A 16892-nucleotide genomic window follows, 5' to 3' on the forward strand; every position below is an offset into this window, starting at 1 on the left:
TTTTATTTTGTGTGCACTACAGCATCATGCACTGATTTTTCTCGGCAACAAGTCAGTTTGGTAGAAATACACCACTGGAGGGAAAAACCTTTATGCAGATTTGTTTAGATTTGCATGAAAATCTGTCGCCAATTGGATGGAAACGTAGCTAATATAGCAAATAAGTAGACATGGCTAGTATTTTTGTGAGTTGTAATAGCATTGTCAGAGTTGTAATTACATTTACGTCATTTAGCAGACGCTCTTATCCAGAGCGACTTACAGTAGTGAATGCATACATTTCATACATTTTTTCTCCATACTGGTCCCCCGTGGGAATCGAACCCACAACCCTGGCGTTGCAAACACGTTGCAAACACCATGCTCTACCAACTGAGCCACACGGGACCAAGACAAAGTTTATTTGCTCAGGAGACCGAGGTGAGTTTACACAGCAGTATCCAGGAACAGTTACTGTATAGCAATGTATGTCATATACAGTGCCTTCAGAAAGTATTCAAACCACTTGACTTTTTCCACATTATGTTGTGTTACAGCCTGAATTTTTTTGTCACTGGCCTACACACAATACCCCATAATGTTAAAGTGGAATAATGTTTTTTGAAATTTTTACAAATTATTTACAAATGAGCTAAAATGTCTTGAGTCAATAAGTATTCAACCCCTTTGTTATGGCAAGCCTAAATACGTTTGGGAGTAAACATTTGCTTAACAAGTCACATAATAAGTTGCATAGACTCACTCTGTGTGCAATAATAGTGTTCAACATGATTTTTGAATAGCTACCTCATCTCTGTACCCCACACATACAATTATCTGTTAGGTCCCTCAGTCGAGCAGCGAATATCAAACAAAAAAAACAGCAAGGTATTCCAATGCCTCGCAAAGAAGGGCACCTAGAGTAAAAATAAAAAAGCAGACATTGAATATCACTTTGAGCATGGTGAAGTTATTATTTACACTTTGGATGGTGTATCAATAGACCCAGTCACTACAAAGATACAGGCGTCCTTCCAAACTCAGTTGCCTGAGAGGAAGGAAACCGCTTCAGGATTTCACCTTGAGGCCCAATAGTGACTTTAACCTTGTCCCATCGTGACCTTGTCCCATCGCGCTCTAGCGACTCCTTGTGGCGGGTCGGACGCCTACAAGCTGACTTCGGTTGCCAGCTGTACGGTGTTTCCTCCGACACATTGGTGCGGCTGGCTTCCGGATTAAGAGAGCAGCGTGTCAAGAAACAGAGCAGCTTGGCAGGGTCGTGTTTCGGTGGACGCATGGCTCTCGACCTTCGTCTCTCATGAGTCCGTAGGGGAGTTGAAGCGATGGGACAAGACTGTAACTTCCAATTGGATATCACAAAATTGGGGCGAAAAAAGGGGTAAAAGTTCAAATATATAAAAATATGTTTTATATCCAATACAACACATTACTGAGTACCGCTCTCCATATTTTTAAGCATAGTAGTGGCTGCATCATGTTATGCTTGTAATCGTTAAGGATTGGGGATAAAAAAAGAAACAGAATGGCGCTAAACACAGGCAAAATCCTAGAGGAAAACCTGGTTTAGCCTGCTTTCTACCAGACAATGGGAGATTAATTCACCTTTCAGCAGGACAATAACCTAAACCACAAGGCAAAATCTACACTGGAGTTGGTTACCAAAAGACAGTGAATGTTCCTGAGTAGTTTTCACTTAAATCTACTTGAACATTTATGGCAAGACCTGAAAACGGTTGTCTAGCAATGATCAACAACCAATTTGACCGAACTTGAAGAAATTTTAAAAGAATAATGGGCAAACGTCGCGTGTGGAAAGCTCTTTGAGACTTATCCGGACAGACTCACAACTGTAATAGCTGCTCAAGGTGCTTCTACAAAGTATTGACTCAAGGGTGTGAATACTTACACTACATATACAAAAGTATGTGGACACCCCTTTAAATTAGTGGATTCGGCGATTTCAGCCACACCGTTGCCGACAGGAGTATAAAATCGAGCACACAGCCATGCAATCTCGATACACAAACATTGGCAGTATAATGGCCTTACTGACGAGCTCTGACTTTCAATGTGGCCCCGTCATAGAATACTACCTTTCCAACAAGTCAGTTCATCAAATGTTGGCCCTACTAGAGCTGCCCCGGTCAACTGTAAGTGCTATTATTGTGCAGTGGAAACATGTAGGAGCAACAATGGCACAGCTGCGAAGTTGTAGGCCACTACAGGCTCACATAACGTGACCGCCGAGTGCTGAACCGCGTAACGAGTAAAAATCGTCTATCCTCGGTTGCAACTGAGTTCCAAACTGCCTATGAAAGCAACGTCAACACAAGAACTGTTCATCGGGTCTCCATGGCGGAGCAGCCGCACACAAGCCTAAGATCACCATGTGCAATGCCAAGCATCGGCTTGAGTGGTGTAAAGCTCGCCGCCATTGGACTTTGGAGCAGCGGAAATGTGTTCTCTGGAGTGATAAATCATGCATCACCAGGAGATAACTGAAAAAAGTCATGGCTGTGTGCTCGACGGATTAATCTGAGTTTGGCGGATGCCAGGAGCTACCTGCCCCAATGCATAGTGCCAACTGTAAAGTTTGGTGGAGGATGAATAATGGTCAGGGGCTGTTTTTCATGGTTCAGGCTAGGCCCCTTAGTTGCAGTGAAAGGAAATCTTAACGCTACAGCATACAATTCTGTGCTTCCAACTTTGTGGCAACAGTTTGGGGAAGGTATTTCCTGTTTCAGCATGACAATGCCCCCGTGCACAAAGATAGGTCCATACAGAAATAATTTGTTAAGATCGGTGTGAAAGAACTTGACTGGCCTGCACACAGCCCTGACCTCAACCTCATCTAACACCTTTGGGATGAATTGGAACGCAGAATGCGAGCCAGGCCTAATCCCCCAACATCGGCAATGATTTTGGAATGAGATGTTCGACGAACAGGTGTCCACTTACTTGTGGTCATGTAGTCTATGTAAATGACATTTCATTTTCAATAAATTTTGAAAAAAAAAACTAGAAACATGTTTACACTTTGTAATTATGGGTTATTGTGTGTAGATGGGTGAATAAAAAAAAAATATTTAACCCATTTTGAATTTAGGCTGGAACACAACAAAATGTGGAATAATAATAAAAATTACTACTAATGCTTATAATAAATACTACAGTTCTACAAAGGGAATACTAGCATATGGTGCAGTTTGGGTGGTGCAGTGTTAGAAGTCATTTTGATACAAGGGGAGATTGTTGTTATGGGACCCTTCACATCTCCTCTTGCAAGTCATCAACTTCTTAGTAGCCAAGCAGTATTGTCTGTGAGAGAAAGACGAAAACGCTATTAGATATTCATGGGCAATTGTTGTGTAATGTCTGTATTCCTACTGTAGCAGCATGGTGTATATGAGACATCCCACAGACACACGTTAGCTAGCTCGCTACAACCCACAGGTATAGTTACTACAAGACTAATATGGGTCATAAAGAGCCAAAGTCATTATTTTACTCTCCGCCATCATCACCAACACATTCCTCCAGTTTTGCTCTAATGAGAGGCACTGAGGCTAACTAGGCTAGTTAGCTAACTCGCTATAATGTTAGACTACAGTACATTTTATGTATAGCAAACACAGCTAACTCGCTAAACGTGGCTAGTTTGGCTTGTAGTGGTACTAGCAAGCCACGTTATGGCCGAATCGATCACCAAATTGTACTGTACAACACTTCCTTGTGTAAAAAGAGGTTATATTGCTAGCTAGCTAACGACAGCAAAATAACTTACTTGTTTTTAATTTGCCCTACTGAGTCCTGGTTCAGCTGGTCTAGGATGCAGTCACTGCTTGCTGGTCTCACAATTATTTTTCTTTCCTTTTCAACTCCTCTTCAGTGTGTTCCGGCTCAAATAAATAGGCTGTTAGCGTGATTGTGCAAACCGGCAAAACACAAAGGCCAAAATAATTGCTACAAAACATGACTCCATTCATTTTTACATCCTAAGAATTATGTAGGAAGACTGGAAAAACACCCCAAATAGTGTCTTGAAGTTAAGTTTCCATTTAATATGGCTTGGGGGCAGTATTTCGACGTCTGGATGAGAAGCGTGCCCAAAGTAAACTGCCTGTTACTCAGGCCCAGAAGCTAGGATATGCATAATTTGTAGATTTGGATAGAAAACACTCTAACGTTTCCAAAAGTGTTAAAATAATGTCTGTGAGTATAACAGAACTGATATGGCAGGCAAAAACCTGAGGAAAATCCATCCAGGAAGTGGGATTTTTTTGATGTGGGTAGTTTTCAATTGAATGCCTATTGAGTATCTAATGGGTTAGGACCCAGATTGCAGTTCCTATGGTTTCCACTAGATGTCAACAGTCTTTAGACATTGTTTCAGGCTTGTTTTCTGAAAAATGAAGAAGAATGAGACCTTTTTGTCAATGGACTGAAGAATCATGCAGTGCTGGTTTGCGCGCGTGACCGAGTGCGCGCCCTTCATTGTTTTTCCTTTCTATTGAATATGCTATTGTCCGGCTGAAATATTATCGATTATTTAGACAACTGACAACCTGAGGATTAATTATAAACATAATTTGACATGTTTCGACGACCTTTAACGGTACTATTACGATGTATTCGTCTGCATGTTTTGACCACCTTCGAGCCAGTGGTTAACTGAACAAAACGCGCCAACAAAACGAGGGACTTTATATCGAACAAAAACAAACATTTATTGTGTAGCTGGGACTCTTGTGACTGCAACCAGATGAAGATATTCAAAGGTAAGTGATTAATTTTATCGCTATTTCTGACTTTCGAGACTCCTCAACTTGGTTGGAAAATGTTTGTATGCTTTTGTAAGCGGGGCGCTGTCCTCAGATAATCGCATGGTACTCCATCTGTAAATATAAATAAAAGCCACAGACAAAGTCAGCAAACTTCCCGCTAGCCATGATTGGCTGAGATAATAAGTGGGCTGGACATGCCGAGAGATGAGTTTGGATTGGTCTGCCATGTAGCACGCTTCTGTCTATTTGAACTGGTCAGTATGTGTAGCTAATCCTGTCTAACGCAACTTTAAAATAAATAAATATATACACTGCTCAAAAAAATAAAGGGAACACTTAAACAACACAATGTAACTCCAAGTCAATCACACTTCTGTGAAATCAAACTGTCCACTTAGGAAGCAACACTGATTGACAATAAATTTCACATGCTGTTGTGCAAATGGAATAGACAACAGGTGGAAATTATAGGCAATTAGCAAGACACCCCCAATAAAGGAGTGGTTCTGCAGGTGGTGACCACAGACCACTTCTCAGTTCCTATGCTTCCTGGCTGATGTTTTGGTCACTTTTGAATGCTGGCGGTGCTTTCACTCTAGTGGTAGCATGAGACGGAGTCTACAACCCACACAAGTGGCTCAGGTAGTGCAGCTCATCCAGGATGGCACATCAATGCGAGCTGTGGCAAGAAGGTTTGCTGTGTCTGTCAGCGTAGTGTCCAGAGCATGGAGGCGCTACCAGGAGACAGGCCAGTACATCAGATGTGGAGGAGGCCGTAGGAGGGCAACAACCCAGCAGCAGGACCGCTACCTCCGCCTTTGTGCAAGGAGGAGCAGGAGAAGCACTGCCAGAGCCCTGCAAAATGATCTCCAGCAGGCCACAAATGTGCATGTGTCTGCTCAAACGGTCAGAAACAGACTCCATGAGGGTGGTATGAGGGCCCGACATCCACAGGTGGGGATTGTGCTTACAGCCCAACACCGTGCAGGACGTTTGGCATTTGCCAGAGAACACCAAGATTGGCAAATTCGCCACTGGCGCCCTGTGCTCTTCACAGATGAAAGCAGGTTCACACTGAGCACATGTGACAGACGGGACAGTCTGGAGACACCGTGGAGAACGTTCTGCTGCCTGCAACATCCTCCAGCATGACCGGTTTGGCAGTGGGTCAGTCATGGTGTGGGGTGGCATTTCTTTGGGGGGCCGCACAGCCCTCCATGTGCTCGCCAGAGGTAGCCTGACTGCCATTAGGTACCGAGATGAGATCCTCAGACCCCTTGTGAGACCATATGCTGGTGCGGTTGGCCCTGGGTTCCTCCTAATGCAAGACAATGCTAGACCTCATGTGGCTGGAGTGTGTCAGCAGTTCCTGCAAGAGGAAGGCATTGACGCTATGGACTGGCCCGCCCGTTCCCCAGACCTGAATCCAATTGAGCACATCTGGGACATCATGTCTCGCTCCATCCACCAACGCCACGTTGCACCACAGACTGTCCAGGAGTTGGCGGATGCTTTAGTCCAGGTCTGGGAGGAGATCCCTCAGGAGACCATCCGCCACCTCATCAGGAGCATGCCCAGGCATTGTAGGGAGGTCATACAGGCACGTGGAGGCCACACACACTACTGATCCTCATTTTGACTTGTTTTAGGGACATTACATCAAAGTTGGATCAGCCTGTAGTGTGGTTTTCCACTTTAATTTTGAGTGTGACTCCAAATCCAGACCTCCATGGGTTGATAAATTGGATTTCCATTGATTATTTTTGTGTGATTTTGTTGTCAGCACATTCAACTATGAAAAGAAAAAAGTATTTAATAAGATTATTTAATTCATTCAGATCTAGGATGTGTTATTTTAGCGTTTCCTTTATTTTTTGGAGCAGTATATATTGCGTAGTAGAACTGCATAAGTGTTGCTCTCCACTTCCTGGAGGACCACGTTTTGAAATCAGTGGAATTAGATTATGATAGCAAAGGAGAAGGAGAAAACACCTGTCTCCAGATCTTCAAACTAAGGGCAACCATGGCATCCGTGACAGAGAGGGAGAAGCATCCATAGTCTAGCTAGCTACATTTTCAGATATTACACGTTTCTATTTTTGTCAGAAAGTCATTTTCATTTCAAGTTCAAGTGTACAGTTAGCTAGATATCTAGCTAATGTTAGCTGGCTGGCTCGCTAGCTAATGTTACGTGTATGATCTGTGTAGTAATATTATTTGTATCTCAGAGCCATTTGCTTTGCTAGTTATAGCCTAATGTTAGCTAGCTAACATTGAACCTGGTTGGTTAGCTAGTGCAGATTCATGCAGCATAGTAACATCATGAGTTGGGATTATGGTTCATTGTTTAGCTACATGTCTTAACAAAAGACTCCACTATGCAAGTAACCATTTCAATAGAATGTTAATGATGTCACTGCAACAACTGTTGATAGACGTAGCTGGTAAATTCACTCTGACTATCTACTCCGATTTCAGAGCTCAACACCTGATGAATATGGCCGGTGGTGTCAGTAAACGTTGGCAAAAAAAGTATAAATTGTTGCCAGCATTTCAGTTGCAGTCACTAACGCTCTGGATAACATAAAAACAACCTAACCAGCTCTTCTAGGGCGAGTAAAATGGTCAGTGAGCTGTTCTCTCATTTCTGTCTGGAAGTAGCTAGCCGCCAACATTAGCCAGTTTGCTTGGGTGCTTGACTTCTGTTGTTAGGACATAACGCTCGGAACAACCCTTAAAGAGATGGGAAGGGCTAAAGCTTAAGGTGTGAACGATGCTGAATGGGTGTAGACAAGGAGGAGCTCTCCAATAGGTGCACCGAAACATTCAAAAGGCAATTTTCTCAAAAGTGAGATTACAAGTTTATCAACTTTAAAAGCAGAATTACTTAACCATTGTTCCTCAACTGTAGTGTATAATATACAATTTTCGAGCTCTGAGTCTCTACTTTTATCCAATGTAAAAAACACCATTTCAACTTTTGCTACATAAGACCGAATCGAGCCGGCATTGACATTGAAATCCTGGTTCACAGCTACCAAGCTATCCACAACTCTGGACCCAAAAATCTGTCTGATCTTATCCTGACCTCCTGCCCCAAACGCATCCTTCGCTCCTGCAGGTCTATCTCCCTTCAGCAGCCCCACAGCGGACTAAAAACTCTGGGTGACAGGGCTTTCAGTTGTGTGGATCCTCATTACAATCACTGTCAGTCTTTAGCTCAGCTTTTCAGAAAAGCTTTCAAGGACCTACATTATACAGTTGAAGTCGTAAGTTTACATACACCTCAGCCAAATACATTTGAACTCTGTTTTTCACAATTCCTGACATTTAATCCTAGTAAAAATTCCCTGTTTTAGGTCAGTTAGGATCACCACTTTATTTTAAGAATGTGAAATGTCAGAATAATAGTAGAGAGAATGATTTATTTCAGCTTTTATTTCTTTCATCACATTCCCAGTGGGTCAGAAGTTTACATACACTCAATTAGTATTTGGTAGCATTGCATTTAAATTGTTTAACTTGGGTCAAACGTTTGGGTAGCCTTCCACAAGCTTCCCACAATAAGTTGGGTGAATTTTGGCCCATTCCTCCTGATGGAGTTGGTGTAACTGAGTCAGGTATGTAGGCCTCCTTGCTCGCACACACTTTTTCAGTTCTGCCCGCAAATTTTCTATAGGATTGAGGTCAGGGCTTTGTGATGGACACTCCAATACCTTGACTTTGTTGTCTTTAAAACGTTTTGCCACAACTTTGGAAGTATGCTTGGGGTCATTGTCCATTTGGAAGACCTATTTGTGACCAAGCTTTAACTTCCTGACTGATGTCTTGAGATGTTGCTTCAATATATCCACATCATTTTCTTTCCTCATGATGCCATCTATTTTGTGAATTGCACCAGTCCATCCTGCAGCAAAGCACCCCCACAACATGATGCTGCCACCCCCGTGCTTCACAGTTGGGATGGTGTTCTTCAGATTGCAAGCCTCGCCCTTTTTCCTCCAAACACAACGATGGTCATTATGGCCAAACAGTTCTATTTTTGTTTCATCAGACCAGAGGACATTTCTCCAAAAAGTACGATCTTTGTCCCCATGTGCAGTTGCAAACATTAGTCTGGCTTTTTTTAATGGCGGTTTTGGAGCAGTGGTTCCTTGCTGAGCGGCCTTTCAGGTTATGTCGATATAGGTCTTGTTTTACTGTGGATATAGATACGTTTGTACCTGTTTCCTCCAGCATCTTCACACGGTTCTTTGCTGTTCTGGGATTGATTTGCACTTTTCGCACCAAGTACGTTAATCTCTAGGAGACACAATGCGTCTCCTTCTTGAGCGGTATGACGGCTGCGTGGTTCCATGGTGTTTATACTTGCGTACTATTGTTTGTACAGATGAACGTGGTACCGTCAGGCATTTTGAAATTGCTCCCAAGAATGAACCAGACTTGTGGAGGTCTCCAATTTGTTTTGAGTTGTTTTTGATTTTCCCATGATGTCAAGCAAAGAGGCACTGAGTTTGAAGGTAGGCCTTGAAATACATGCACAGGTACACCTCCAATTGACTCAAAACATGTCAATTAGCCTATCAGAAGCTTCTAAAGCCATGACCACATTTTCTGGCATTTTCCAAGCTGTTTAAAAAGGCACAGTCAAATTAGTGTATGGAAACTTCTGAGCCACTGGAATTGTGATACAGTGAATTATAAGTGAAATAATCTGTCTGTAAACAATTGTTGGAAAAATTACTTATGTCATGCACTTTAGATGTCCTAACCGACTTGCCAAAAACTATAGTTTATTAACAAGACATTTGAGTGGTTGAAAATCAAGTTTTAATGACTCCAACCTCGGTGTATGTAAACTTCCGACTCCAACTGTATATACAAAAGTATGTGGACACCCCTTCAACTTAGTGGATTTGGCTATTTTAGTCACACCTGACAGGTGTTTAAAACCGAGCACACAGCCATGCAATCTCCATAAACAAAGATTGTCAGTAGAATGGCCTTACTGAAGAGCTCAGTTAGTTTATGACGGTGCCACGCTGAAAGTAACAGAATGGGACCGCCGAGTTTTGAAGCATGTAAAAATTGTCTGTCCTCGGTTGCAACACTCACTACCGAGTTCCAAACTGCCTCTGGAAGTGCCTGACCTCACTAATGCACTTGTGGCTGAAGTGAAGCAAGTCCACGCAGCAATGTTCCGACATCTAGTAGAAAGCCTTCCCAGAAGAGTGGAGGCTATTATTGTATCAAAGGGGGGGGGACCAACTCCATATTAATGCCCATGATTTTGGAATGAGATGTTCGACGAGCAGGTGTCCACACACTTTGGTCATGTAGTGTATGTTTATTCTGTTCTCCTGTCCACCGGATCTGACAACACCTGTAAATGGCTTTGACTGTTGTCTGCTTACAATGTTCTGTGTTTTGGATTGTTTTTATTATCAATTAATACATTTTCTTAAGTGCGATGGATGTGAGAAAAGCGCTTAACAAATTAAATGAATTATTATGACTATTATTAACTAGCTGTCAGTAAGTTATTGTAAAATTCAAAGTAACTTAATAGCCAGTAACTTACTTGCAAATAGCTGCCAGTAACTTACTGTACTTTCACTGAACTTTAATGATTACAAGATAGCTTAACATTAGTTTACAACTACTAAGCATTCTGTGGTGAGCACACCTGGGACATCCTCAACATCTTGGTTGACAACCACTTGACCTTGCTGCCACACCATCAGGTCAGTGGACGTGACAGATCTGCCACAGTAGGTTACTGTGAATTTTACCATAACTACTTGCAGCAAGCGGACAGTAAATTATTGACAAATACAAATTAACTTCCTGGTGACCAACTGCCATTAAGTTACTGGAACTGCAAGAGTTGTACTCTTAACAATGCAGCTCTTGATTGTCACAAGTTCTTACAAAGATTAAACTGGTACAACACTTCCAATAACGGTTGGCACAAATACAACATATTTTAGACCATGCCCCCAAATATGCTAGCGAGCCCCCACCAGCATAATGCCCCCACCTACATTTCAAAGTACAGTCATGATTGTACCAATTAGGTTCCTCTACAGGGGGATTCCTTGTGAGAGGGTTCAAAAAAAATGTACGGTTCTAAATATGTTTTGATTGATTGTAATGGTTTATTTGTTAAAATTGTAATTTTATAATTGTACCTTGCAGTTTTTTTTTATTCTTGGTGTTTTATTTGGAATGTTCATTTTCTTGATTGTGAAGATGTTTGTACTCAGGGAACCATTGTGAATGAGACCCTGGTCTCCCATTAATAAATACAATTAAAATAAATAAATAGCATTCAATACACTGCTCTATGTTGTACAAATTGTGCCAAAACAAATAGGTCAAAGCCAAAGATATTGATATTAACTTATGTTAGTAAGTTAAGATATGTCATCTGCATCATTTACAATGGGTGCAAATGAACACAGTGGGTAGAACAAGCAAGGAGGTGGGCAGAGTCAAATCTGAGCTAGGGAGAACCTATTGGTGTATTTTAGCATGCATTTGCACATTTCTGTTAGGGAACACCTACTCTGAAGTGCATGTGTGCAAGTCACCCTTGCACTCCTAAACAACACCATTTTTTAAAACTTTGGCAAAGGGTCAAGTCTACAAAACTTTGCACTCTGTTCATAAGTAACATATTATAGTTTCGGAAACAGAAAACTGTATTGAGATTGAATGTTTCTTTAATGAGAAAATGTGCAGAATGTCAGTCAAATTTCATCCTGCTCCATCTTCTCCCACTGCCCGCCACTGGATTTCCACTCATCACCATATTAGGTGGTGAGAGGAAGTTCCAACCTTAAATGTGTTTACCCTTTCATCATTCTATTCCACATCAGGTAACTGATGCAAGCAGTAGAATCAGATTTAAACAACAGATAAAAATACAACTTATGGAACAGCGGGGACTGTGAAGAGACACACACAAAAGATAGACACCCATACGCACACAAGCGCTAGCACATGCACACCACACACACGTACATTGTAATATTGTTGTATTATATTAATAATGTTATATGATGTACTGTTTTATATTTTGTTTTACATGCAATGCAAGTGCTTCACTGTGTTTGGACCCCAGGAAGAGTAGCTGCCTTGGCAGCAGCTAATTCTATGGTAAAGCTAGCTTGCTAGCATTTTCCTTTGAAGCTAACAGGTTAGTCAGCTCCTACCTAGCATAAAACTAACGTAGCAAACATTTAAACATTCATTTGTCAAAATATTGCAACCATACATTGTCATATGGATTCAATTGTAATCATACCATTTCAATATCAAAATGCCTGTGAAAAAAAAAAAAAATCTCAGTAATGATGAAGTAGCCTATCATGCTGAGCAATTAGCCAAAATGTAGTTCCCCCCATTTTTAAACAAGTAAATGACCAACGTTGGTTAAATTAATTGAATATCCATTTAGTTCGTTTTTTTCTTCGGTTTTACACAAACTGTGGGACGTTGTAGTTTACAACAGGCAAATATTCAACAAAGTTTAGGACAGAAAACATGGTAATTAACTACAAGGACCACAATCCATTGCGCCTACAGATGCCTGAACTTGCCAAGGCACAGACCACATGCGAGGAAGTGTATTAGCATATAGCTAGCATCTGCTATGGAAATTCGTTAGTACTTATTAGCATCTGCTAGCATTTTTTTTTTTACAGACGGTTATTGGTCTTTTTTGCACCCCTTGTTCTGCAACGTAAGTAATACCTTATACCCCAGTATGGCACAAGGACGGTAAAAAAAAGGTATGAAAATCTGTTTACCACCCAACCCTACCGGCAACTTTACTTACCTGGCGACATTGCTGTAGTACTTGCAGAGTAAATGTTGAGTTTTCGAGGATTATTTGAAGGCTCTTACCTGAAGACAGTACTAGAGGAATATTTTAGCAGTATTACCTAAAGACGTTTGTGTAGTACTTGAGAAAGCCCAGCAGCAGCTCTCCCAGTGAGGCCTGGTTAGAGGAGGAGTAGGGGGGGATATCTCTAGGACCCTCAGGCACACGGTGGATATCCATGGATGGACTAAAACACTCCTGAAACAACGGGGGTGTATTCATTAGTCACACACTGTTGCAGAACGTTCTGCAGCTAAAACAGGTTCTGCAACGTCAAGCAAAAGATGTTGAGTTCTGTTTAGTTCTTAAACAATGTTTTGTGCGTCACATTGCAGAACATTCGGAATTAAACAGTTTCCTTGCAAAATGTTTTACTACGCTGTGTCTTATTTTTAATGTATTCGCCCCAGGGGTTTAACATGACCTCATCAAACAGGGACAGACCATCATCCTACAGGGACAGATGACATTGGTTGTGTTTCCCTGCTCAGACGTTGCATCAAACAATGGTTGTGTGCCACGTCATCGACCTGATTGCCATAACCTATGATGCAGATACATAAATGATCTATCCAGGCATTGTAAGATCTGGCATGTATTAGCAAAGTTTGAGCAGGGGAATACAACACTAATTACACTGGGACAGATGGCATTATCACACAGGAACAGATGACACTATCACACAGGAACAGATGACATCATCACACAGTATGTTGTAAATTACATCATCATACCAGGGTTTCCGTTGGGAAAATCTGGCACCAGACATTTTACTGGGAGCATTTTAATTTAATGGACATTTGAGAAATTTACCAGATCCATATGCATTGGGTGTGTAACCTGATCAGGGCGTCCATCCACGGTGCTCAGAATGACAGAAATCACATGCAACTCGAGGATGCAACGACATGCTTCCTTCTTACTGGATACCGATGCGCACTTTGAAGATGTTAGAAAAACTGGCACACTTACTTTTCCTCAGCTAACAAGACGAGTAACAGACAGAAAAGTCACTAGCATATGTCAATCTAATATCCCCCATAGTAGAAAAGTTTACCTATTCTATTGGTCAGCTTGTTGTTCTGTGCGAGAAAGAAATAGCCTATTTTTTAAAGCAATGAGGCTGATGCAATAGATCAGAACATTTAGCTTAATATGTTGATAAACTATTATTTATTCACATTATAAACACAGCAATGCGCACAAAGCAGTAGGCTACGCGTGAATGTTCGTTCCATAATGCAATTAGCAAGAAAACACCATTGTCTAAAGTGCACCGAAAATGCAAGCGGTTTCAAGTGACAGAGATGAAAATGTCCGCTAGAAAATTTGAAAGAGGGGAGATCTGGAGATCCAACTAGCATGGGTTGCTAATATGACCAGGATTGTGCCTTTGGCTACTGGAAAATGAAAGAAAGTTCACTTGAAAATCAATAGAACATGAGAGAAATATGCTACCGGTTTCAATGGCTTATGGAAGTCTTTATAAAATACACTGAACAAAAATAAAAATGCAACATTCCACAATTTCAAAGATTTTACTGAGTTACAGGTTATATAAGGAAATCAGTTCATTTTAATTAATTAGGCCCTAATCTGTGGATTACACATAACTGGGAATACAGATATGTATCTGTTGGTCACAGATACCTTAATAAAAAGGAAGGGTCGAGGATCAGAAAACCAGTTACGGTAAATTCCGGACTACAAGCCGCAACTTTTTTCCCAGGCTTTGAACCTCGCGGCTTAAACAATGACGTGGCTAATATATGGATTTTTCCCGCTTTCAATTTTTTTTCTCTCCAAAAAAACACATTCTGTGACGTGCTCAGTTTTTTGGCGGCATGAAGCTTTCATTAGACCAATGAAATTGCCGAACGGGTTAAGGTCAAACAACTTTTTTGTTTACTGTTTAGATTAAATCGAGCGCTCTCAAACTTCCCATCATTCTGATTACGGTAGTCATTTTGTCACCCTCATCATGGCAAAGACACGGCAAAATGCATATGATGCAGCTTTCAAGTTGAAGGCGATTGATCTGGCTGTTGGAAAAGGAAATAGAGCTGCTGCACGGGAGCTTGGTCTTACTGAGTCGATAAGACGTTGGAAACAGCAGTGTGAGGAATTGACTCAGTGCAAAAAGACAACTAAAGCTTACTGCAAATTTTTTTTTTTTGTTACAAGCCTTGTTTCGTTAAAGCCTATTTATTTTTGTTACAAGCAATGTTTCGTTAAAGCCTGTGTAAAGTTCATTTGTTTCAATGTACCGCTAGGCACCTGCGGCTTATAGACATGTACGGCTTATTTATGTTCAAAATAATATATATTTTTTATTCAGTGGGTGCGGCTTATATTCAGGTGCGCTTAATAGTCCGGAAATTACGGTAGTATAATTTATGAACACCATTTGCCTCATGCAGCGCAACATCTCCTTCGCATAAAATTGATCAGGCTGTTGATTGTGGTCTGTGGAATGTTGTCCCACTCCTCTTCAATGGCTGTGCGAAAATGCTGAATATTAGTGGGAACTGTAAGACGATGTTGTACACGTCGATCCAGAGCATCCCAAACATGCTCAATGGGTGACATGTCTGGTGAGTATGCAGCTCAAGGAAGAACTGAGATATTTTCAACTTCCAGGAATTGTGTACAGATCATTTCGACATGGGCCGTGCATTATCATGCTGAAACATGAGGTTATGGCGGTGGATAAATGGCACGAAAATGGGACTCAGGATCTCATCAAGGTGTCTCTGCATTCAAATTGCCATGGATAAAATGCAATTGTGTTCGTTGTCCGTAGCTTATGACTGCCCATACCATAACCCCATCATGGGGCACTCTGTTCACAACATTGACATCAGCAAACCGTTCGCCCACACAACGCCATGGTAACCAGGATTCATCCGTAAAGAGCACACTTCTCTAGCGTGCCAGTGGCCATCGAAGGTGAGCATTTGCCCACTGAAGTCAGATGAGCTTCCCTGACACGGTTTCTGACAGTTTGTACAGAAATTCTTCAGTTGTGCAAATGCAGTTTCATCAGCTGGCCGGTTGGCTGGTCTCAGACGATCCCGGAGGTGAAGAAGCCAGATGTAGAGGTCATGGGTTGGCGTGGTTACACGTGGTCTGTGTTTGTGAGGCTGGTTGGACGTACTGCCAAATTCTCACAAACGCTTATGGTAGAGAAATAAACATTCAATTCTCTGGCAACAGCTCTGGTGGACATTCCTGCAGTCAGCATTGCATGCTCCCACAAAATTTGAGACATCTGTGAAAAAACTGCCCATTTTAGAGTGGCCTTTTATTGTTCCCAGCACAAGGTGCAAGTATGTAATGATCCTGCTATTTAATCAGCTTCTTGATATGCCACACCTGTCAGGTGGATGGATCATCTTGGCTAAGGAGAAATGCTCACTAACGGATGCAAACAAATTTCTGCACAACATTTTTGAGAAATCGAAAATGTCTGGGAACTTTACACGTTGGGTTTATATTTTTTGTTCAGTATAATTGCCTCCACATTTGTATTGTCGTATTTTACTTTGATGCAAGGTAAGACATGCCTAAATTATATGAAGTAAAACATTCAGGTTTCAAACAACTAAGTTTTCAAAATTCATATTGCATCCAGATCATTGCAAAGTAGTGTGTGACACGCCGTTCTTACCGTTGCATATAGGCAATGAATGGGATTATAAAAGCACGTTTCACTCCAGCAGCAACAAATTAGTTGTTTGAAAAGCTGTAGCAGCAGCTCTCGCGCTGTCTGACAGATTTTCCGCTCATAGGCTCTGTATCTGTACGCATGTGATAAACTTAACGACTAATGAAAATACACACAGGCCAATTTAATTCCACTAAATTATCCTATAAACTGGTAAGCATGACCGGTCAAATGTATTTCCATCGACTGGTATTTTCATCATGGAATATGCTAAAAAGCATTATTTTAGCAATGGGATTATTTTTCTTCCCCCGGATAATTGGCCGGCGACAGTTATATTTATCAGCTTTTCATGTATTTTTTGGGGCCAAAAGCCGGCTATTACCGGCATACGGAAACCCTGCATCATATAGGGACAAAGACTCCTACACACAGTGGAAAGGAGGTGTCTTGGTGCTGGGAGAAACCAATATTCATAAGAACGTTACAGGTTGAGTAATGTACCCAAATTCCTATTATACATCAACAATTTATAATAAAAAAAATAATAATG

General features: G+C 41.4%; 1 protein-coding gene across 2 annotated transcripts in view; it reads right to left on the reverse strand.

Annotated features, from left to right (window-relative positions):
• tent2 (terminal nucleotidyltransferase 2) overlaps positions 1 to 16892 on the reverse strand; it is a 41975-nt gene that overhangs the window by 10245 nt on the left and 14838 nt on the right. For both annotated transcript variants that reach the window (XM_014174924.2, XM_014174923.2), the window contains one exon: positions 12734 to 12870. In XM_014174924.2, the coding sequence (XP_014030399.1) occupies positions 12734 to 12870 (137 nt within the window). The remainder of the gene's footprint in view (positions 1 to 12733; positions 12871 to 16892) is intronic.

Source organism: Salmo salar, chromosome ssa26 (genome assembly GCF_905237065.1).
Source record: "Salmo salar chromosome ssa26, Ssal_v3.1, whole genome shotgun sequence".
NCBI lineage: Eukaryota > Metazoa > Chordata > Actinopteri > Salmoniformes > Salmonidae > Salmo > Salmo salar.